The following is a 23593-nucleotide window of genomic DNA, read 5'->3' as shown; positions in this document are numbered from 1 at the left end:
AAGTGCAGCAGCTGTACCTCGAGTTCACGGCCTGAAGGTCTAATTTTCGGATTGCCCCAAGCCAGACTCCACACCAGGAGGAAATGCTTTGAAAAAAGGCGACCATTTAACTGTCCATTTCCTCAAAGAATTGGTCTTCATAACAAGAGCAAAGAAATATATAACTGTAGTCTAAAACTTTGTAACTTTCCTTCTTTATCAAATATGTCTGCGACAGTAGTTGGTGTTAATAAAAAATGTCTGCTTAAACAAGCCTTTAAATTCAAGTCTTTTATTAGGAACCTCTAAACTTAAACAATGGATTTATCTCCAATATTCTTTTGCTGGTTGTTCGAGTTGTGAAGTAAATGAGAAATACAGCTGCTGCGAACATTGAGAATAAATTGCAAAATAAAGATTACGAATGCCAGATTTCAAAGCGAATGTCAGGCATGTAACATGCTGTATTGTTAAACAAATCACTCCAATGTGGCAGCCTATGGGTTTCAGCAGTTGCCACAGAACACAATAGTCACAAAAGGAGAGCAAGGGGTAGAATTTTTTTTTTTTTTTTTAAACCAGAGGGCTTTTAGGACATGGAATGCCCAACCAAAAACAGTGATGGTCATGGAATCAAGACTCCTGTTTAAAAGATAAGTGGATAAATAATTGAAAAAGAAAATGTTAAAGGCTATGGGACTAAGTGGATAGCATTTTCAGAGAAACAGCACAGCCTGTGCTGTAAAATTCTGACAATTTTCTGATCATCCAGCGGGCTAGTTATCTCCAAGTAGAAGGTTTCAATATACAGTATATCTGGATGGAAATTTGGGAGCAGATCACCCCTTCGATTCTGGGTGGTGTACCTGGCACAGAAACCAATTGGTGGGGAAAAAGCATTACTACCCTTACAGAAAAAACACAATAGAACATGTAAAGGTAAATTTGAAATATTTTAATTTTTTTTTTTTTAAACAGCTTTCTATAAGGTACATAAAAACACAGTATGTGAAAGGAATGCACAGGCTTTCAACATTTTCTGTAAACAGCAATGACAAATAGTCACACAGTTCAAGAAACAAATGACCAAAAAATTCTTGACAAATTTGTAATTCGAGACAAACTATTACCGCCCAGTATCAATCCACAAAGCTGAATTCAGCCCAGACTGCCTAAAGAACACCTAGGCAAAATGATCAAATTTTGCTTACGCAAAAGACAATGGAAATCTGCACCTTTTACAGGCCATAGCTATGGGTATTACACAGCATTTATACTAAGGACTACCCTCTCCCAATAGAGCTACGATAAAAAGAGGGAAAGGAAAAACACAGTATAATGTTCCTTTATGCAGCTACTCCTCCTCAGACAATGACTGATCAATGGAGTACACCATGAACAGGACATCAGGCCGAGCCGGAACCGAGGGATGGCCTGGTCTCACAATCTCAAAGCCCATGAAGCTGAATGTCCTCAAAAGCAAGGCTGTTAAAGGAAAAAAGAATGCAACATTATAGTGGGCAAAGAGATGTGCAACAGCTATCAATTTACATAATTAACAAGTGAGCAAGGCACTTACAAAATTCAAAATGTACACCGATCCCCTTTCTTGTTGCTCACTTGTGTTAAAAATGCAACCCCCACTACTTAACCTCCCTGGCACTACTCCCTCCATCCTTCTCTTGCTCTCACTGCTTGGTTCACCTTGCTGCAATCGGAGAGTTCTGGTATGAAGTGAGCTAACCAAGTGGACCACTGCACTTTAAATCAGCAGCAGCACCGCTACATGAAAATGCAACTTATTTATATATTTGAAACTTTCGATTCTACATACCATATGATCTACACGCTACCCCCCCCCCCTCCCAGCTAGTGGTTTTCAAATAGGAAATGCCATTTCCTCAGAATATACAACAATTTCAGTGTAAACCCATACCCAGCTCACTGTGAATGATGACTAACTGCGCTCATTGTTTTGTGTGCCTGTACATTTCCACACCATACGTGGGAATCAGAGTTCCCGCTGAGGTGCAAGCGCAGCGTGGTGTAGATACCACACAAGCCCAAACATTTGAATAGGCTGCACATTGAGGAGTCCTGCTAATGGGGGACACTGTTGGGGATTACATTAAATATATTCCGATTTGTAAATAAAATTAAAACTGAAGTTCTTCCAATAAGTCACTTTTCTGCAACTGAGAAAATTGATTTGTTTAACTGTTCAGATTTTTAAATCTGTAGTTCATAGCGGAGTTTAATCCCTGTCGTGTGAATGAACCAGTTTCCTTATTTGACATAATATCGGTCAATAGCTGGCTTTGCAATTCAGTCTCTCCCACTAGGCTGCTGCAGTGACACCAATGACTTGGGAGTGTCAGTGTGTCTGTCCCCTGGAGTGATTATATAATAAACAGCAGGAATGAGACTACAAACCAGCCAGGACTGCCAGGCCCTGGGAAATGACATTAAAAGGGTGAGTCACAAAATTCAGTTAGCAGCGTAGTTTCTGATGCTATGCAGCTCTGCAAGCACTTTGAAGCTTTGTGTCAGGCACTACAGCAGCTTATCAAATAGGGAGACCAGACTCGAGGGGCTCCATGCAATCAAAATTTAAGGTTTGAGAGATTTTCTCCTGAATGTAATGCTTCAATTTAAAAAAAAAAAGGGGGGCAAGGGGAGAGTACTTTCATTTTAACTGAAGGTTGCCGTTGGAACTGAATCATTAATCTAAGAATTGCACTTTAGCAACCCAAGGCCCTCAATACTCAGCCCAACCTTTGAGAGAAAGACTTACTGCGAGTAAAGAGAAATTTATACTCCGATTTGACTGCAAATGGGTCTGCAAAACATAAGGTGCAGGTAGGCACAAGAACTAAAAGGACTTCGGATTTCACTATATGACCAGCATGTGATCACAACTCAGAATTGTGACATAGCAAGATAGGTCAATAGCTTCATCACCTCGTTCGGTCGACAGAATTACTCTTGAAAACTGTACCTGCATGCCTGGGATAAGCTCATGCAACACACTGGGGTCTCAGGAGTGACATATGATATCAGCTCAGGTGCTGTGAGGGGGTATTGAGCATTTCCCTATAGACATAAAGAGGGAAAGTCAGTGAAAGGAATTTTGCTGCATCCCCTCGAGGTTGGTTTGTTGGTAGCACCACCAGAGACCTGGCACATACCGATTGGTTGCTCTCTTGTGCATTGACTGTCTAGTGCAGGGAGACCAGGTGAAGGGTCTTTGAAGAAAACAAAACCTTACCCTAAAAAACAGTAGTCACATCCCAGTGTTTGTGATTACAACCCCAGTATAGAAAGTCCTTACCTCGATCCTCTCTGTTTTTGTAGAAGCAGACAAACACATATTCCACCTTCATCTTCTCCTCAGCAAATTCTAACAGCACAGTTAACCTGGCAAATTAAAACAGCAGTGAGGCAAAAAGGAACAGGCTTGGCATCTGAAATTTTTGCTTTCATTGTAGATCACACTTGGAGCTTAAAAGGATCAACACAAGGAAAGAGATCACACAACCAAGTCTATAGCGCAGAAGGAAGCCAAACTGGTCGGTGGTGTGGCAAAATACTAAAGGCTTATTGTTGGAACTCCACTGTTCCTAATTTAACTTTAATGAATTAAATTCAGCAGCTCAATGCAAATCGATCAAACCTGCAGATTATATCAAACTAGTAAGGTACAAAGAATGAGAGAGCCGCCCAGATAAATGATAGATAAAATACTAGTTTAATTTTAGTAAGGTACTAGGAGTAACATTAGCAGTGGCTAAAGCGATAGATTTCAAAGAGGCTTTTGATAACAGAGATACTCAGTGAAGATTAGATAGTTTGAGTGTATGAAAACAAGATGGTCGAGCGCTTTTCTACTCATGGTACCAGTACCACCCTGGAAGAGAAAACTAGTGCTAAAGACCCAAGTTCAAGTTAGTTAACTCAAACAATAGGCAGAGAAAGTTCTGCTTGAACTGTACACTGCTTCAAGAGGACCACACCTAGTCCAGTTTCATTTCAGCTAGAAAGCCAGTAACTCCGCTACGAAAATGAATGCTAAGGCTAATTCACTACTGGGTTAACAGTGTCAAGATGCTCAAAACCTATGCACTTTAGATTCCATTAGGATACATGCAGCATAGAAATGCAGTCTCTCGAATTTCCAGAGATGAACAAATCCATCACTCGGCTAAAGACAATAAATGAAATATAGGCCTTCCACACAAATTAAATGCCTTTACTTTTTTATCCCAGTGAATTTAGAATAGTTATCACTACAGTATGCCTTTGCCAAAGTTGCTCGGCTGCACGAAAGACTATTTATATCCAACAGCTCATTCCACCACACTGGCCAATTTACATACTGCAGCCAAAAGATGCATCCTGCTCTTGGCAGTTTAGTTCACATCTCAATACTAAATTAATTGATTGATTTATGCAACTTCCTCCTCCTGGTCTACACTTACGAAACAGGATTTGATAGTTTTGAAAGTGAAATTGGAAAGGAGAGATTCCTTTAAAGGTTCAATACAAGGACAAGGAAAGCATGGAGAAATGCCAACAAGTTTCAAACCACTCACCCTTCTTTGCTTCCTTCCACCAAAATCCCATCAGGAATTTCCACAAAGAGACTCTTATTGGAGAAAACGGCATCCCATTTGGAGACCTTGGAGTCAGTTAACTTGTACTGAAAATGGATAATATGCTGTTTTCCATTAGCTGGTAGCTCTTGCGTTACAGTTAGCTTCTCATCCTGCAAGCAAGAAAGGTGCTCATTGGAAAAGGTGCTTTGAAAACAGCCAATCAGCTGGCAACATCGCCAAGCAGAAAACATGCTGGCAGTTATAGGACCCGATCACCCTCCAGGCAGCTTGCTCAGCACAGATCAGGGATTAAACCAGGGAACTTCAATAGAGTATGCAATACAAATAATACAGGAAGCATTGGCAGTGGGTGTTTGCCACCTTAACAGCTCAGGTAATTTTCATAGTGCTTAAAGTCAAGACACAAAATTCAGCAACAAAAGCTGAGGAAATCAATTTCCAGCAGGCAGCAAGGTCAGTAATAATTGGAACCTTGCTATAATGCAGGTGAGCCATCAAGTGCTCATAAGGAGTCATTATCAAAATAGGATCTAGTACACGGTAGTTTGCTGGTGAAAATGTTGGGCTTAATCCTGCGGTAGAAACTGCACCTCATCTTTCTACTAGGCACTTTACAGCCTTAACATTGAGATTAACAACTATAGATCTTAACCACCACTCGCATTTTTTCTCAGACATCAGGTGCTGGTAATGTAGGATGGCTGCACCAGAGCCACTGAATGCAGGTGGTTTAGGTTTGTTGGAATGGTCCTTACCCCTGGGGTCTACCTACTTTTCTTCAGCCATATTCTCAGGCCATTATTTGACAGATTTTCCATGCTTGCCTTGGCTATTTTGCTGTAACCAATTACACTCTCTCTGGACCCATCTTTTGTTTTGATACTTGTCTTATTACCTCCTTTTGCCTCGCACCGTCATTTTGGACATTCATTCCTGCCCTCCACCCTACCACAAATCTCTCTCGATCTTTCCCTGGCTCTTTACTTGCTTCAAAGCTGTTCAGTTCCCAACATCTTCCAGTTTGGACAAAAGATTACTTCTCCACAGTGAGATGCTGCCATGTTTCCAGCATTTCCGGTTTTTAAATTTAGATTTTCTCCCTCCACAGTAAGTTAACAAGCTCAACTTTAGAACATCTCGAACATAAAACTTTTAACTCTCTTACTGCATTTTAACACATCTGCCAGTGCTTCCAATTATTCTCAACACACTTTGCCAAAAAAACACTGCTGCACGATTTAAATGCAGAAGCTTTGGTTCTCAATGTATAATTAAACGGAGTGATTAGGTGCACTAACATGTGTCCTTCTATGCATGTGCGCCTTGGACTCTGCCCCCTTTTGCGCGTGTGCGCTCAATCCAGTCATGCACGCGCAGTACGATATACGAGGAAGCTGGGAGTAGGGTCGAACCATGAACTGCGTGGAACTCTGCCACTCAAGCTTAGAGCTACTTCTAGGGCTTTTGGGTTATCTCAAGGATTTTTGCCTAGAAAATCGCTGTGATTATCTACACACATTTTCACGGCCTTCTGAGAAAGGAAATCAGAGGTGGGGAAAGGGAACAGCAGGAGACACACCTTGGGACCTGGCGGGGGGAGAAAAGAGGAGAGGAGAGCAAGAAAGCATGTGTGTGTGTGTGTGTGTGTGTGTGTGTGTGTGTGTGTGTGTGTGCACAATGGGGATGGGGGATGAACGTGATCCAGGTCTATAGGTGGGGGTTTTTTGAGAGCAAGATCGCGATCCAGATGGTAAGGTGGATCAAGTTCTTCGCCCTCTCTTACCCCTATACCTGGCTCATTTCTCGTAAACCTCGGTGCGTGTGTAACAAGTGACATCATTGGACTGGACAAAATACGAAAGTCACAACACTCACTATTCACTTCATTTAAACCCCCCCACCACCTCACCCCTTAGGTTGGGTAAGGTCAGGAACTTGTTAGGGGAGGAGGTCATAAATCCGCAAGGGAGGAACTTGGGCAAGGGGAGATGGTCAGGAACTCGGGTGGGGGAGCAGGAACTTGTTTGGGGGTGGTCGAAGCTCTTAACCTGACAGTGAGCCTCTTGTGTGTTCCGAGTAAACGGTTTGGTCTGGAGTCAGCACTCAGAATGGCTCGAAATACACTTTGCAAAATCACCGATTACGTAGGCAGGGTGGTTTTATTTATACATTCCAGAGAAACTGCTGGGTGTCTCTTATCCTCCAAGGGGACCAAATCAACAATCAGGTCTTGTGATCAAGGGGACCCAATCAGAGCTTTCAGTGTTACAAATAAATGCATATCCATAATTAAAGACCATGGATACAAGATACAATCCTTCTCACACACACACAGTTGCAGATACAACACTATTCCCAGCTTTTGTTGTTCATGGTTGAGATAACAGGTGTCCACATGATCATTTCACATAAAATGACAGTAGAACACAGTGTCCAGGGAAAGAAACACCACATCCTGTTGTGACCTTGCCTGTATTACCCAATTCATGCTGTACTATACATTTACAAAAGCAAAATACTGCAGATGCTGGAAATCAGAAATAAAAACAGAAAATGCTGGAGCTATTCAGGTCAGGCAGCATCTGAGGAGAGAGAAACAGTTAACGTTTTGGATCGATGACCTTTTATGAGAACTGGAAAAGGTTAGCGATGCAACAGGTTTTAAGCAAGGAGAGGGGCAGGAAAAGGGAGAGGGGGAGGAAAGAATAAAGTGAAGATCTGTGGATGGCAAGAGATATTAAATATACATTACTGCTTTGAACATCAGACTGTTTTGAACATCACATTGCTGAAATGACAATTTGAGGTGACAAACTTAGAACCGAAGGCAAATGTTATTATAGGACTTGGATCAAAAAAATGTATGATTTTATTAATACTTGCAGAAATTGGGGATGTGAAACACTTTTTAAAAAAAAAATACTTAAATATACTTTGTCATTTCAGCAAGCAATGACTGGTTTGCATTTGCAGCACGGCACATTTTACAACTTCTTGGGTTCCTCCAGCTTCATAAACAGCAACAACTTCAATGTCACCTTGCTATCCTGTGTGGCTGGAGGCACAGCAGCTGAACTTCAACACCACCAATTCCCTGCCTTCTCATTTCCATAGAGAAATGACATTCTCCATGGCTATAGTCAGCAGTTTTGGAAAGCAGACAGGATTGCATTAGAGCAAGTTGGATCTCTTAATTGTCTCCCTCCTCTTTCTGCTCCCCACCCACTCCCAATACTCCAAAGAGTGACAGTATTTTAAACAACCAGCCATGCATTCTGCACTTCAGTTTGCACTCCATTTAGTGTGCAAAAGTTGTCATATGATCAATGCTACAACTTAAATTTGTGTACGAGCGAAGTCAATTTTTTTCTTGCAGGCTCCATAAGAATATAAGAAATAGGAGCAGGAGTAGGTCATTCAGCCCCTCGAGCCTGCTCCGCCATTCAATAAGATCATAGCTGATCTTCTACCTCAACTCCACTTTCCTGCACTGTCCTCATATCACTTAATATCCAAAAATCTATTGATACTCAATGGCTGAGCCTCCACAGCCCTCTGGGATAGAGAATTCCAAAGATTCACCACCCTTTGAGTGAAGAAATTTCACATCAGTCCTAAATGGCTGACTCTTTATTCTGAGACTGTGACCTCTGGTTCTAGACTCCTCAGCCAGAGGAAACATCTGCCCTGCATCTACCCTGTCAAGCCCTATAAGAATTTTGTGTGTTTCAATGAGATCACCTTTCATTCCTCTAAACTCTAGAGAATATAGGCCTAGTCTGCTCAATCTCTCCTCATAGGACAATCTCCCTATTGCAGGAATCAGGCTGGTGAACGTTTGTTGCACTCCATGGCAAGTATATCCTTCCTTAGATAAGGAGACCAAAATTGTACACAATACTCCAGGTGTGGTTTCACCAGGGTCCTACATAATTGCAGTAAGATGATTTACTCTTGTACTCAAATTCTCTTGCAATATGCTTTATTAATTGCTTGCTGTACCTGCATATTAACTTTCAATGATTTATGTACAATGACACCCAGGTCCCTTGGAACACCAACATTTCTCAATCTCACCATTTAAAAAATACTCTGCTTTTCTATTTTTCCTACCAAAGTGGATAACTTCACATTTTCCACATTATATTCCATGTTCTTGCCCACTCCTTAGCCTGTTCATATCCCCTTGAAGCCGCTTTGCATCCTGTCCACAACTTGCATTCCCACCTACCTTTGTATCATCAGCAAACTTTGATATATTACATTTAGTTCCCTCATCCAAATCATGGATGTATATTTGAATAACTGAGGCCCAAGCACCGATCCTTGCGGCACCCCACTAATTTCAGCCCGCCAACTTGAAAATGACCTGTTTATTCCTTCTGTTTTCTGTCAGTTAACCAATCCTTAATGCATGCTAGTATATTACCCCCAATTCCCACGAGCCCCAATTTTGTTTAATAACCTCATGTGGTATTTTAATCGAATGCCTTCTGAAAATCCAAATACACCACATCCACTGGTTGCCCCTTATCTATTCTGCTAGATACCACCTCAAAAAAAGAGATGTGTCAAACACAATTTCTCTTTCATAAATCCATGCTGACTCTTAACTTGATCATCGGCACCACTTTTCGAATCTAATCAGCTTGCGTTCTACATTATAACTGGTTTCAATTCTATCGGAACAGCCAGCCAAGAACTGTTTGGTGTTCAGAGAACACTTGTTCTGCACCAATTATCAGCAGTGCTCCAGATACTTCCTCTGCACAAGAGATAACAAATATACTCACCGCATGTAAGAGAGCTGTAAGAGTGTGATCCCTTCCGTTCCCTCGCCCACCCGGGATCTTCAGTGATGGGTGAGGGGCATCAGGAGCACCACAGAGGCCCTGGACCGAGGTGCCTGCAGTACTGTTGCTGAGAGGTACCACACAAGGAAGGAATACTACTGCAACAGAACAAAACAAAATTATGTTAGGGCTTGGAGGAAGTTACAGTTCAAAACAAGAAAGATAGTAACAATAGTAATGTTTTGGCAGAAGATCAGTAGCCCACCTTCCAACCCACCAAGTCTTCTTACCCTGACTCTGTATGCCTATGTCTGAGAAAATCAACCCTTTTTTGCTAATAAAAAAGCTGCCACGGACATCCTTAGCTGTCACACCGTTCTATCATTCTTACTAAAAAGGATACCTAAATGTCCTACTTTCTTTCTCACTCTTAACTTTAAACTGCATCTCCTGGGTGACTCGACAAGTAAAACTCTGGCAAACGGGAAAACAGTCCAATCTCCTTTCAAAAAAAGGTCACATACCAACTACGCGTAAATTGTCAACAGCTTTACTCAGCTGGCACGGGATAAAAGTTAATTGGAGGTCACGAACTTTGATTGCAAAGAAATGAAGACTATTTGCACCCTCAGCCAGCACAAAATAGATTAGGTACTTGTCGCATTGCTGCTGTGGAATACTGCACACAAAATGGCTGCCTACATAACTGACTGAACTTGAGTTTTGGGATGTTTGTGAAACAAGGCCTGATATAAATACGTGTTTTTTAAGCAACATTAGCCAAATACAGTATTTCAATCACTTCAAATAATCCATGGACCTCTTAAAATTGCAGTTCACAATTACAAAATCAATTTGGTAGGGGGGGGGGGGGATGTTACAAATTCAGACAGTGACCCGCTTCCTGATCACTAGCCAGTGATCCCCTGCTATTAAGTACTCATTCCACTCAAAACAGATCCCAAGGTTGGACAAAGACAAGTAAACCTATTCAGCACTTTCTTTTGGGCAACTAGTGGCACCAAAGGGCATTGACACTTAAATTAATTAAGGCAGAAATTCACCTCTTGCCAATATCAGCACCAGAATGCATGGATACCTAGCATGTGACTGGAAAAGAGAGTTCACCCACAAGGGGGATAGAGTATAAAAGCAGAGAAGTCCTTCTGCAACTGTACAGGGTATTGGTGAGGCTACACCTGGAGTACTGCATACAGTTTTGGTCTCCGTATTTAAGGAACGATATACTTGCATTGGAGGCAGTTCAGAGAAGGTTCACTCGGTGGATTCTGGAGATGAGGGGATTGACTTATTAGGATATGAGAAGTGATCTTATCGAAACATAAAAGATAATGAGGGGGCTCGACAAGGTGGATGCAGAGAGGATATTTCCACTCGGAGGAAACTAAAACTAGGGGACATAGTCTCAGAATAAGGGGCCGCCCATTTAAAACTGAGATGAGGAGGAGGAACTTCTCAGAGGGTTGAAAATCTAAAGAATTCTCTGCCCCAGGGAGCTGTGGAGACTGGGTCTTTGAATATATTTAAGGCGGATACACAGACTTTTGAGCGATAAGGGAATAAAGGGTTATGGAGTGGGCAGGGAAGTAGAACCGAGTCCATGATCAGATCAGCCATTATCATTGAATGGCAGAGCAGGCTCGACAGGCCGAATGGCTTAATCCTGCTTCTATTTCTTATGTTATGTTCTTAAAACGGAAGCAGAATTACATTCATGTACATTACACAATAAATCTCATGACAACTTGAAATGCAAACATTTCTCAATGTACTGTACGTGACAGAAAACATTTTCCCTTAGCACCATGGACCAGGGAAGCAGAGGGGGGGGGGGGGGGTGGGGGTCACTCCCAATCACAACCAACTGACTCCTGCTAGAAAGAAACCCTAGAAAAAAGGAAATACTTTTGAATTGTAGACACGATTGTGTTGTGGACAAACACAGCAATTTCCACACAGCAAGGTCCAGAAACAGCAACGTGGTTAATGTCCAGTTTATCAGTTTTTGGACCGGACACAAGAACTTCCTGCTCCTCTGCAGGAAAGGTGCCATGGAACCTTTTACATCCACCTGCAATTATACTCCATAACTAGTCTGAATACAACACTTTCGCCGTGCTGTTTTAATCATTTCATGCTACCCATTTTATTAGATGCATATTCTGAATTGCACGGAGATCAAGTTGCACTGTTTGATGCATCAGAACCCATTGTCAAGTTTAACCAAAGCAAACTAGTGATACAGGGTCTGCCAGGTCACAGCTACTGAGTCAGGGAACAGTTCCACATTATAATCAACGCAATGGTTTTAAACTAAACATTCATTGAAGTTTCCACGGTAGCAGATGAGGAAAGATCACAGAAAGCTGGGGTGGAACTTTCAATCATGGAGGTTGAGACAAGATAGTTGCACAGGGGGTCTAATTAACAATCCACTTCACCAGCAAGGGCAACATCTGTAGTGAAGCAAGTGCCAGATTCCAATATTGTGGACAGATGGTGGGAGAAGATCGTCCCACAGTCTTCACTGTGCTTCTCGCAAAACATAGACAGTAGGCAGGGCAACTGTAAATGTAGAGAGTGAAGCTGATAGTGACAAATGATAACTGCAACAAGATCATGTGCTTTGTACGGAAGTCAAAAAGCCACAATGTTTCAGTTCTGTGCAGCAGTGTCCCATGTGCTGGGACGTTTAAAGGCAGTACAATAACCTCAGACTGTGAGCACTGGGTGGTGCAGGGGGACAACAAGATGCATGAGAAAACTGCACTGACTTGAGTCATACCTAGCACAACGGAAGATGGGGATGGTGGTCAGAAATGGTTATGGCATTGGACGAGTAATCCAGAGGACCAATGATCCGGAGATACGAGTTCAAATCTCTACGTCAGCTGGGGAATTTAAATTCACTTAATTAAATAAATCTGGAATAAAAAGATGTCAGTAATGGTGACTATGTAACTACCGGATTGTCCTAAACACCCATGTGGTTCACTAATGTCCTTTAGGGAAGGAAATCTTCTGTCCTTACCTGTATGTGTCGCCAGACCCACACCACATGGTTTACTCTTAACTGCCCTCTGGCTGGCTAAGCTATTTCACTCAGTTGTACCAATTAAAGGGCAATTAGGAATGGGCAATAAATGCTGGCCTTGCCAGCAATGCCCGCTTCCCATGAATGAATAAAGAAAAATCATCTGAGCCCCAGGACATTGCTGCAGGAGCTGCTCAGGGCAGTGTCCCAGGCCCAGCCACCTTCAGCTGTTTTATCAATGACCTTCCCTCCATCATAAAAGGTCAAAATTGGGAATGTTCACTGATGATTGCAATGTTCTGTTCCATTCGCAACTCTTCAGATAATGAAGTAATCCATGCCCGCAAGCAACAAAGTCTGGATGTTGTCCAGGTTTCGGCTGATAAGTGGCAAGAAACAAGTGGCCAGGCAACGGCCATCTCCAATAAGAACCAAACTACCGCCCCATGACATTCAATGGCATTACTATCACCTAATCCCCACCATTAACACCCTGGAGGTCACCATTGACAGAAAACTTAACTGGACCAGCCACATTAATACTCTGGCTACAAGAGCAGGTCAGAGATTGTGCATTCTGCCACGAGTGACTCGCCTCCTGACTCCCCAAAGCATTTCCACCATCTACAAGGGACAAGTCAGGATTATAATGGAATACTCTCCACTTGCCTGGATGAGTGCAGCTCCAACACTACTGAAGAAGCTTAACACCATTCAGGTCAAAGCAGTCTGCTTGATCAGCACCCCATCCACCACCTTAAACATTCATTCCTCCATCATCTACAGGACTTCAACAGCACCTCTACCACCTAGAAGATTAAGTGCAGCAGGTGCATGGGAACACCACACCTCCAAGTCAGACACCAAACTGACTTGCAAACATATCACTGCTGGGTCAAAATCCTGAAGCGCTCTACCCAGCAGTACTGTGGCAGTACACAGACTGCGGTTCAAGGTGGCTCACAACCACCTGCTCAAGGACATTGAGAAGTGGGCAATAAACGCTGGCCTTGTCAGTAACACCAGCATCCCATGAATTAATAAAAAGGCAAGCTTTTGAACTCAATAGCCAGCTTGCTCATGTCTCTTTTTACCATCCACCCAATTAATAGATCCTCAAATTGACAAGTCTTGTAATGAGAAATGTTATTGCAATGAGGAATTTTATGCAAGGTATCAGCCATCTCAAATGCATCCTGGTGGCTTACGATGTCCACTGAAACACAAATTGGACTTTAAAATAGGAGGTCCCTAGTCATTCAACAGATCAATGCCACAGGCAGCCACAGAGACAACGGGCCCAAATTTCCCTAGCCTCGTTTTCTGGCGCCCTCACTCGAGCTGCACCGCCTTTGCCCGCTTCCAAGTGCGCCGATAAAAAGACCTCCGTACTTTGGCCGCTCACCAGCCTCTCCTCTGTCATGGCACAGCATGGCCCAATGGATTGGGGCCGGAGCAAAGTCCCGGCACTGAAAACAGTGCCAGGACCTCAGCACATGCACGCTAGAGTCTGCGCGCATGTGCAATAGCTCCTGGCAGGCTGTTTCTACAAACGCGCGCTGCAGGCTGTGTGGGAGGGGCCAAAGCACGCCACCCCTAGCCCTGGCCGAATGCGCTCCCTCCTTGGCAGCCCGCTGCGATCACCTAAGGTAGGACTTCTATTTTTTTATTTGTTATTTACTGATTGATTTTGGTGCTTTAGGTGCAGGGTTCCTTCTATTTTTGTGTGTGTGTTATTTATTGATTGCTTATTCTTTGGTCTTGGTGCTTTAGGGGCAGGATTCCTTCTATTTTTTGTTAATTAATTGCTTATTACTTTGTGGTGCTTGATGGTGCTTTATATGGCCAGATTTGCAACTAAAAAGCTACACCAGAAAAATCAAGTTACACCAAAACAAACAGTGCAACTCATGGGGAAATTTGGGCCCAACAATCTGCAGAGTTAGAAAAACTGGCTGCTTGCATTTCTGACCCTGAACTCTTCAGAAAGCTGCCTAATGAAGTGTTATCAAGTGGCACTTGCTCACCAATGCCCAGTTTGGGTTCCACATTACAGCCTTGGCCCAAACATGGAAAAACTTTGAGGCATCTTTAAACAATCAACAGTGAGGTACAACGATCACAACCCAAGTCAGTGGATGCTGAGAACACTGACAACCATCATTGCAGCAGCAGTGATGCATTTGGTGAGTTGCATCATTTGCAGACAATGCTGCCACTTCCTCAAACTTAACATTTTAAGTCAACATACTATCAATTTTTGTCAAACAAGACTGTCAAGCCAAATCATACACAATAATCCAATTTACTGCAATGGCCTGTTCAGAGCATATATTAAGCAGAGCGGGAACCCATAAGCAATGCATAAACACGGTTTTATTCCTATACCAGTCTGATAGAGGGCTACAATGTTAGTTTAGAGATAGCAGTGCTCAGAATTTACTAAACTTAAATACAGTAGCAGCAATCTCACCCATCAATGTCATGATTTCAACACAAAGCAGTGAGTGCTAACATACAAACTAAAATTCTATGTGAACTCTTGATGACATTTTAGATTTCAACGTAAATAGACGGTTAATGCAACACAGTATGCTTTGAGCAATTTGAAACCTGCATACTCAGATGTTTACCCCAGCAAAGAGATCAAGAAACAGGAAGTCAAGAATGCCACAAGCTCAATACAGGCACAGGGCTCCATGTTTTCTGTTTTTAAACTGTTAAATTCATTTGTATCCTCTTTGCAATGTTTCCTATTGATAAAACAAACCTGTCTCACCACCCCCTCTTCCCCAACCCACCCCATTTATTTTATCTACAATGTACCTGTAAATGCAGATCCTGCCTTCCAAAAACCCACATTCATTTCCTATCCAGCATTCTAATTAAAAGGATATCTAGCATCAGCCAAACCCATGAAACCTTTTAGTTAGTAGAACAGGCAAAGTTTACCAGAATATTTGGAATAGTTGTAATGCAAATTAGCATCTATCCGACAATGTGGAAAACTGCCCAGGTTTGTCCTGTCCACAAAAAGCAGGACAAATCCAATCTGGCCAATTACCACCCCATCAGTCTACTCTCAAATCAGCAAAGTGATGGACAGTGTTAGACAGTGTTATCAAGTGGCACTTGCTCACCAATGCCCAGTTTGGGTTCCACATTACAGCCTTGGCCCAAACATGGAAAAAAAGAGCTGCACTCGAGGTGAGGAGAGAGTGACTGCCCTTGACATCAAGGCAACATTTGACGGAATGTGGCATCAAGGAGCCCTAGCAAAAGTCAAAGGAAATCAGGGGGAAACGCTCCACTGGCTGGAGTCATACCGAGCACAAAGGAAGATGGTTGCAGTGTTTGGAGGTTGATCATCACAGTCCCAGGACATCGCTGCAAGAGTTCCTGCGGGCAGTTTCCTAGGCCCAACCATCTTCAGCTGCTTCATCAATGACCCTCCCTGGTGACTGCAATGTTCAGTGCCATTCACAACTCTTCAGATAACGATGTAGACCATGCCCACTTGCAGCAAGACCTGGACAACATTCAGGCTTGGGCTGATAACTGGCAAGTAACATTCGCAATGACCATCTCCGACAAGCGACAGTCTAAACACCGCCGCTTGACATTTAACAGCATTAGCATCGCCAAATTCCCCCATCAACAACCTGGGGGTCACCACTGACCAGAAGCTTAAACTGGACCAGCCACAAATACTGTGGCAACAAGAGCAGGTCAGAGGCTGGGTATTCTGTGGCAAGTGACTCCCCAAAGCCTTACAAGTCAGGAGTGTAATGGAGTACTCCCCACTTGCCTGGCTGAGTGCAGCTCCAACACTTCAGAAGCTCGGCACCATCCAGGACAAAGCAGCCCACATGACTGGCAGCCCATCCACCACCTTAAACATTCACTCCCTTCCCCATTGGCCTACCATGGCTGCAATGTGTACCATCTACAAGATTCACTGAAGCAATTTGCCACGGCTTCTTCAGCAGGACCTCCCAAATCCGTGATCTCTACCACCTAGAAGGACAAGGGCAGCAGGCACATGGGAACACCATCACCCTAACGTTCCCCTCCAAGCCACACACCATCCTGACTTGGAAGTAGATCGCTGTTCCTTCATCATCACGGTCAAAATCCTGAAGCTCCCTCCCTAATAGCACTAAGAAGTACCTTCACCACACGGTTCAAAAAAGTGGCTCACCACCATCTTCTCAAGGGCAATTAAGGAAGGGCACAAATGCTGGCCTTGGTAACAACACCCACATCCCATGAACGGATAAAAACATCCCACTGCTCAGTGTACCCATTCAACCTTTGTTGTGCTTGGTGTAGCTGTGCTTTTGGTGCAGTCACTACAAAGGTGGCAGAACAAGAGAGATTGCTGCTCAGTGTTGGAAATTTCTTTTTTAATGAATGCTTTGTTGCTTGAAACAAAACTGCTTGCTTATATGTGCAGTACAAGCCCACAGGCAAACATTAACATAACTCTGGGTACTGCAGAGGAGCTAGATTAGTTTGAAAAATAAAATTAGGAAATGGAAGTGGAAGAAACTGAAATTGGGGATGACAAGGAAAAGCAGAATGAAGGCTATCTGGCTTGAAAAGCGAGGGAAATGTGTAAATGCAGCACCCCATGACCACAACTTATGCAATCAAATATCCTGCACATTACTGGCATCAGTATACCCATAGTACAATGGAATAGGCCTCCGGTGAGAACCACCTCCATAATCATGGCTTCACCCTTGCCAGGTAGGTATTTTAGTTTATGGACAATATTCCAGTAATAAAGCTGTCACTCACCTGAGAAACTTTACTACTGCAATTAGCATTTTGTGCATCACAATGCACGAGCTTAAAGAGCCAACCCTGGACCTGCCAAGGATCTTCAGTAGAAAGAAAATAGAACATAGACTACAGTACTACAGGCATGATCACAATGAGAAAATATTACTGTCACTCAATAGTTTTGCTTGAACAGAAAGACCGTGACTATAACAGGTTTCAAACTTGTGCTGAATGAAAGAAAACGATTATGTTACAAGTATGTGTGCACGCTAGGAAATGCCTGCCGCAGCTGAACAAAATACATAATTTTACCAAAATGACACTATTCTATTACAGGTACCACCATTTCATGCAAATTTTCATGCTTGCATGTGACCAAATGATATCCCTTCCTGCCAACTCACATGTGGAACAAATGTATTGAAACAGCTATATAACTCTACTTGTAGAAACACAAGTGTTAAAATAAAACTAGACCGGTGCTAATTGGCAATGAACTGACGTGCCAAAAATTACACGCCGATTCTCGCAGCTGGTCAGAGATCCGTCTGCAAATGTCATTTAAAATAGTTTCAAACCAAATTGTACTAAAACTATCCAGACTATAGGTAAGGAGAGTGTTCAATACCTGTACATTCATTGTGAGAAACTGCTGATTACTAACCAAGATTTACAGCTTGATATCAAATGCCCTCAGTTACGATACTAGATCATAAAATGCTTCAGGTGTCATATTGAAGGAATTTCTGCACTCCAAGGGTGCCTCTGCCAATTACTAATTTAGGTAACTACTGTTTTAGCTGACCGTTTCCAAGATTGGGACTGATTTCCCTTTGCAGAAAGAGCACGTATATGTGCAATTAAGTCTAATAGGGAAAAATTAGCTGTTTAAATGTGCGCACAAAACATTTCCAAGATGTTGTCGCTCTGCTATCACTCGTCACTACACTATGCCAATGATCACGTCAACAAATAGGAATTCCCCCATTACGGTAGTTTCAAAGGCTGAGCAACATTAGCTACTTCAAGCAAAGGATGCAGCAATAAACACAAATGGGAACGTGTGAAGTATCCATTAACACTTTCACCATTTCAGAACTCAATTCATTATTAGTGAAATACAGATCAGAACATCCTACTGTAATTGTTTGCGTGGTAACTGCTCTTTGTTTCAGTGGCTTCTTTGATACCCAATTGGGCCATCCTCGATTACAAGGTGCAGGCAGTACTTTAGCTTTTAGAGCTACAAAGGTTTCCTTCATCGGGAGAGCTAGATCAATCTCTTGCAGTAAGCAGCAACCCACAGTCCTCAACTATTGTTCACAATGTATAATCTAACAGAAAATATCAATATAGTCTCTAATTAAGGCATTGCACAGCTCAGATCTGTATTATACAATATTTTAAAGTCAATACTTCCAAAGGCATATGAATCCAAGTTCACATCAAATATCCACGGTCAAACCGCAGATTACTTCAACCTTGCTAAAGCCATCTAAGCAATCCAGCTGCATTTTCAGGACTCAAGCATTCCAATTATCAAACTTCACTCCCATAGCTTATTACTGTGGGAACTCCTCCAAAAAATGTATTCCAGTGTCAATTTATTGTGAATGTGAAAACAGCACTGCGTTTTGCAAACACCATCAGCACTGCACACAGACCTAGTGTAACCTTCAAGTGAAGTGGGGTTAGTGGGCTGGTTATTAGACCAGAATGTGCCAATGTAATCTGAAAGTCACACCATTATTTGTAGATTTCCACTGGCACAAGGTGCAATGGCAGAGTGACAGTTTCCATTATAAATCGTGGACATGGGCATTTATAATGCAAAAGGCTGACGAAATGAGCACAGACAAGACTTTCAAGACAGTAACTAAATATTTTCCCTGGCATTTTACTGGACCTTAACCTCACAATTCATCACCCTCTCCCATCTGACTGAGCATTTTTCAAACTTTGGCCTCCCATTGTACCTAAAGTTTGTATTGAGCAAGTGTCTCATCTTTCTCCAAAGCAGCTTACTGTCCTCGAGACTGAAGATTAACTTTAGGAACTTCAGACCTTAGCCGTCTGTCTCCCCAATTATCATCCACTTTACAATCAATCACCACCGGTGGATTGTGTGTTTGTTCCGTTGCATCACTCCCTTACTTAGCTGCATTCACTCATGCTGTGATCGCTGCATTCACTTTTCCAGCTTTTTAAAACCTTGACCGGCTAATTAACTGTCTGACAGGAGTCAATATTAACCTGACCTAACTTCTCTGTTTTGTTCAGTCCTATAAAAAGATTAACTTATCTTCAAGTTCTGATAGTCTACACCCAAAATATCAAGCTACCATTTCTCTCCTTGGATGCTGACAGACAGGCTTTCAGGTTATCAATTATTTTCTTGAAAAGCTAAATTAACTGCATTAAAAGGGGCATTACATGAAGAACTACTTCAATTGTTAGTGAATTGAATATGAATTACAAAGCTGAGCACTAAGTGACTGCCATCAGAATTTTATAGTAGCTTTTCTTCCCACATATTGAATCTGTTCTCTAATGTGGATGGAAGCCAATAAAAAGTACATAATGTCTCCTGCAAATGATTAACATAAATCATTTTTGCAAAACATCTAATAGCTCACTGCACCATCACACACTGCTATCAATTATTCCCATTAAGCCATCATGGTCCATGACAATCACAAGCTTCAGAATGTCCAGCAACTGGATACTCCATACATAGCAACAGAACACAATGCACATAGTAACAGAACATTCAATCACATCACTAGTTCACCCCAACTTGCAGCCAACCAGAACTTCACCCCAAAATACAATACAATCAATTCATTCATAAGAACATAACAAAAAAAGAGTAGGCCATATGGCCCCTCGAGCCTGCTCCGCCATTTAATACGACCATGGCTGATGGTCAAGGACTCAGGTCTACTTCCCTGCCTGCTCCCCATAACCCCTTATCGGTTAAGAAACTGTCTATCTCGGTCTTAAATTTATTCAATGTCCCAGCTTCTACAGCTGAGGCAGCAAATTCCACAGATTTACAACTGAGAAAAAAAATTCCTTCTCATCTCCGTTTTAATGGACAGCCCCTTATTCTACAATTATGCCCCCTAGTTCTAGATTCTCCACAAGGAAACATCCTCTCTGCATTCACCTTGTCAAGCCCCCTCAGTATCTTATACATTTCAATAAGATCATCTCTCAATTCTTCTAAACTCCAATGAGTATAGGCCCAACCTTTCTTCATAAGACAACCCCTTCATCTCAAGAGTCAACCTGGTGATCCTTCTCTGAACTGCCTCCAGTGCAAGTGTATTCTGCCACCACCCCACATGGTTGAGACTTCTTGGCAATCATCCAATCTTGAGTGAGGTGCCTCTTCCTCCGGTTAAACATTGGGAAGACCGAAGACACCACTGCCACAAACTCCGCTCCCTCACTATAAATTCACCATAAATTACAATACTGGAGAAGCTACACTTCACTGAAAAGACATTTGAAACACTTATCCAGCACATCTTGGGTTCTACAGACAAGTGCACAAAGCAGGCAAGCAGTCATCATTTAGCTGGAAAAAAAATTATGCATACAAAAGCCTGCTTTTAAAATGTAGAACCTGCATTCTTGTATACACACACTAGTCATCTACAGCATCTAGCTCAATCACTCATTACTGATGCAACACAGAAATTGTACACATAAAAAGGAGAATGTGCAGGCACTGCTGAAGCATACATAGAGCTACTTAACATAGAACACCACTGTTTAAAATGCACAACCAAGAGAACACAAGCAATACAGACTTCATTTAAATACTGCTTAGAGTCCATAAGGCAGGCAGGCATCTGTACAGGATACTTGTACATTATAGGTGTGTTGTGTACAACATAAAAGCACCTCACATGACAACAAATAGGTCACAATATTATGATGTAGCACTACATATAATACACATTATATCATAGAATTTTAAAGAGGCAGCCATTTAGCCCATGCTACCTGCAGCATAGTGTCCCATTCCACTGCCCTTGTCCCATACCATTTTATTATTTTTCAATTTATCCATTTCCCTTTTAAAAGCTATTAATTCAACTTTCTCCACTATTCCTAGTACAGTATTCCATGTCCAAGCATAGCTCCTGGATTTTTTAAAAATTCCACAACCTCGATGCTCTTTAAGTGACAACCATGAACTTGTGCCCTCTGGATCTCACCGACTCACGAGCCCATGGAACTAAATTGTTCCCAATTCCTTCAGAGCTGTGCAACTCCACCAGCTGCCCAATGCATCTGTCTCCCTCTCCCCAGGCTCTAGCCAGAGCTACCCAGTGCCTTGCCCCCCTGTATTCTAGATGGCCAGTGTTGCCCACCCTGTACTTCAAGGCCTCAACACCCCCCCATCGCCAACTCTCCCCCTGCCCCAATATTCTAGGGCCCAACCCCTTCAGTCCAGGTGACAAGTGCATGTCCCCCCTACAGCACAGATGTCAAATGCCTCCCCCTGTAACCCAGATGTCCCCCATAGCAGTCTCTCTCTCTTCCCCCCCCCCCCACTCCCCAGTCTTTCTCTGTAGCCCTCTCTTTCCCCCACCAACCAACCCCCTGTAGCCCCGTCTCTCTTCCCCTCCAACTCACCTCAGTAGCCTTGTAACCCCCCCCCCCACTAGCCCAGTCTCCCCCCCGTGTCTCCACTGCCTTAGTCCCCCCCCCCGTGTCTCTACTCCCTCAGTCCCCCCCCCCCCCGTGTCTCCACTCCCTCAGTCCCCCCCCCCCCGTGTCTCCACTCCCTCAGTCTCCCCTAGTGTTCCCCCTCTGTCTCCCCCACGCCCTCCCCCAGTGTCTCCCCCTCCCTCTCTCTCCCACTCCCCCCCAGTGTCTCCCCCTCCCTCTCTCTCTCTCCCAGTCTCCCCCTCCCCCCTCTCTCCCCCAGTGTCTCCCCCTCCCCCCTCTCTCCCCCAGTGTCTCTCCGCCCCCCCCCGCTCTCTCCCACCTCTCCTGTGCATTGATCATCCTGCCGGCGCCGGCGCAGCCTTTCCCTCTCTCTCTCCCGAAGTAGTGGCTGTTCAGTATCCGTTCCACGGAGCTTCTCCGCATCCGGCCGCAGGCGGAGCCGGGTCGCTGGATTATGCTGGCTCCCGGTACACTCGCTCCCTCAGCAGCCGCCAACAACACACTCCCATCCGCTCCGTCCGCCCGCCTTCCAGAACCTTCAGCGTCGGCCGCCGTCCGCTTAAATACTGGCGCGGGGCACTATGGGGGTGCCGCCAAACCCACAAAAACAACGGCTGCATTATTTTATCCGCCAACAATAGCATAGCACTTGGTTGACCAGTGATATATTTTTGTCAGAATTTTCTGGTCTGAATTCACGCTAATTAATGTTTGTTTTGGCTGTGCGTGTGACGTCAGAGCCTGATGATTGACATGAGGGGGCGTGGCCTCTGAGCCACTACAAGGAAGCTCGGCTTATCTCCTTTGTGCAGGGTTGGGTTTTTTTCATATATATTTGTGGATTTGCATAATGAATGTTGACCTCGCAAAGATTTTCATAAAGAAAGCACTTGCATCAATACAGCCTATCTTCAGAGCATCCCAAAATGATTCACAGCCAATGAATGATATTTCTTTCAAAGCAGTCACTTTGATGCAGGCAAATACTGCAGCAAAATTTGCACACAGCAAAGTTTCATAAGAACATACGAATTAGGAACAGGAGTAGGCCATCTAGCCCCTCGAGCCTGCGCCGCCATTCAGCGAGATCATGGCTAATCTGGCCGTGGACTCAGCTCCACTTACCCGCCTGCTCCCCGTAACCCTTAATTCCCTTATTGATTAAAAATCTATCTATCTGTGATTTGAATACATTCAATGAGCTAGCCTCAACTGCTTCCTTGGGCAGAGAATTCCACAGATTCACAACCCTCTGGGAGAAGAAATTCCTTCTCAACTCAGTTTTAAATTGGCTCCCCTGTATTTTGAAGCTGTGCCCCCTAGTTCTAGTCTCCCCGACCAGTGGAAACAACCTCTCTGCCTCTATCTTGTCTATCCCTTTCATGATTTTAAATGTTTCTATAAGATCACCTTTCATCCTTCTGAACTCCAACAAGTAAAGACCCAGTCTGCTCAATCTATCATCATAAGGTAACCCTCTCATCTCCGGAATCAGCCTAGTGAATCGTCTCTGTACCCCCTCCAAAGCTAGTATATCCTTCCTTAAGTAAGGTGACCAAAACTGCACGCAGTACTCCAGGTGCGGCCTCACCAATACCCTGTACAGTTGCAGCAGGACCTCCCTGCTTTTGTACTCCAACCGTCTTGCAATGAAGGCCAACATTCCATTCGCCTTC

The 23593-nt window shown here is 43.4% G+C and overlaps 1 protein-coding gene across 2 annotated transcripts; it reads right to left on the bottom strand.

Annotated features, from left to right (window-relative positions):
- Window positions 1-255: 255 nt before the first annotated feature.
- On the bottom strand, window positions 256-22503 carry LOC139234131 (ornithine decarboxylase antizyme 2-like). Of its 2 annotated transcripts, none has more exons than XM_070865099.1 (5): window positions 22237-22503; window positions 9389-9543; window positions 4572-4744; window positions 3311-3396; window positions 256-1464 (listed from the first exon to the last, which is right to left on the bottom strand). In XM_070865099.1, the coding sequence occupies exons 1-5, from the start codon at window positions 22247-22249 to the stop codon at window positions 1334-1336; spliced, it is 558 nt and encodes a 185-aa protein (XP_070721200.1). In that variant the 5' UTR covers window positions 22250-22503; the 3' UTR covers window positions 256-1333. The 2 variants fall into 2 exon arrangements, with proteins under 2 accessions (XP_070721200.1, XP_070721199.1); XM_070865098.1 differs by having other exon boundaries at window positions 9389-9546; window positions 22237-22498.
- Between the last annotated feature and the right edge of the window lie 1090 nt (window positions 22504-23593).

The sequence above is a fragment of the Pristiophorus japonicus genome, chromosome 21 (genome assembly GCF_044704955.1).
Source record: "Pristiophorus japonicus isolate sPriJap1 chromosome 21, sPriJap1.hap1, whole genome shotgun sequence".
Taxonomy (NCBI): Eukaryota; Metazoa; Chordata; class Chondrichthyes; family Pristiophoridae; genus Pristiophorus; species Pristiophorus japonicus.
This window is presented reverse-complemented; position numbering and strand designations above follow the sequence as displayed.

Coding starts and splice junctions, on each gene's coding strand:
- LOC139234131 (XM_070865098.1), bottom strand. Junction 4,745..9,388: donor TTACAGCTCTCTTACATGCG/GTGAGTATATTT, acceptor TCTTGCTTGCAG/GATGAGAAGCTAACTGTAAC. Junction 1,465..3,310: donor CAAAAACAGAGAGGATCGAG/GTAAGGACTTTC, acceptor TTCCTTTAACAG/CCTTGCTTTTGAGGACATTC.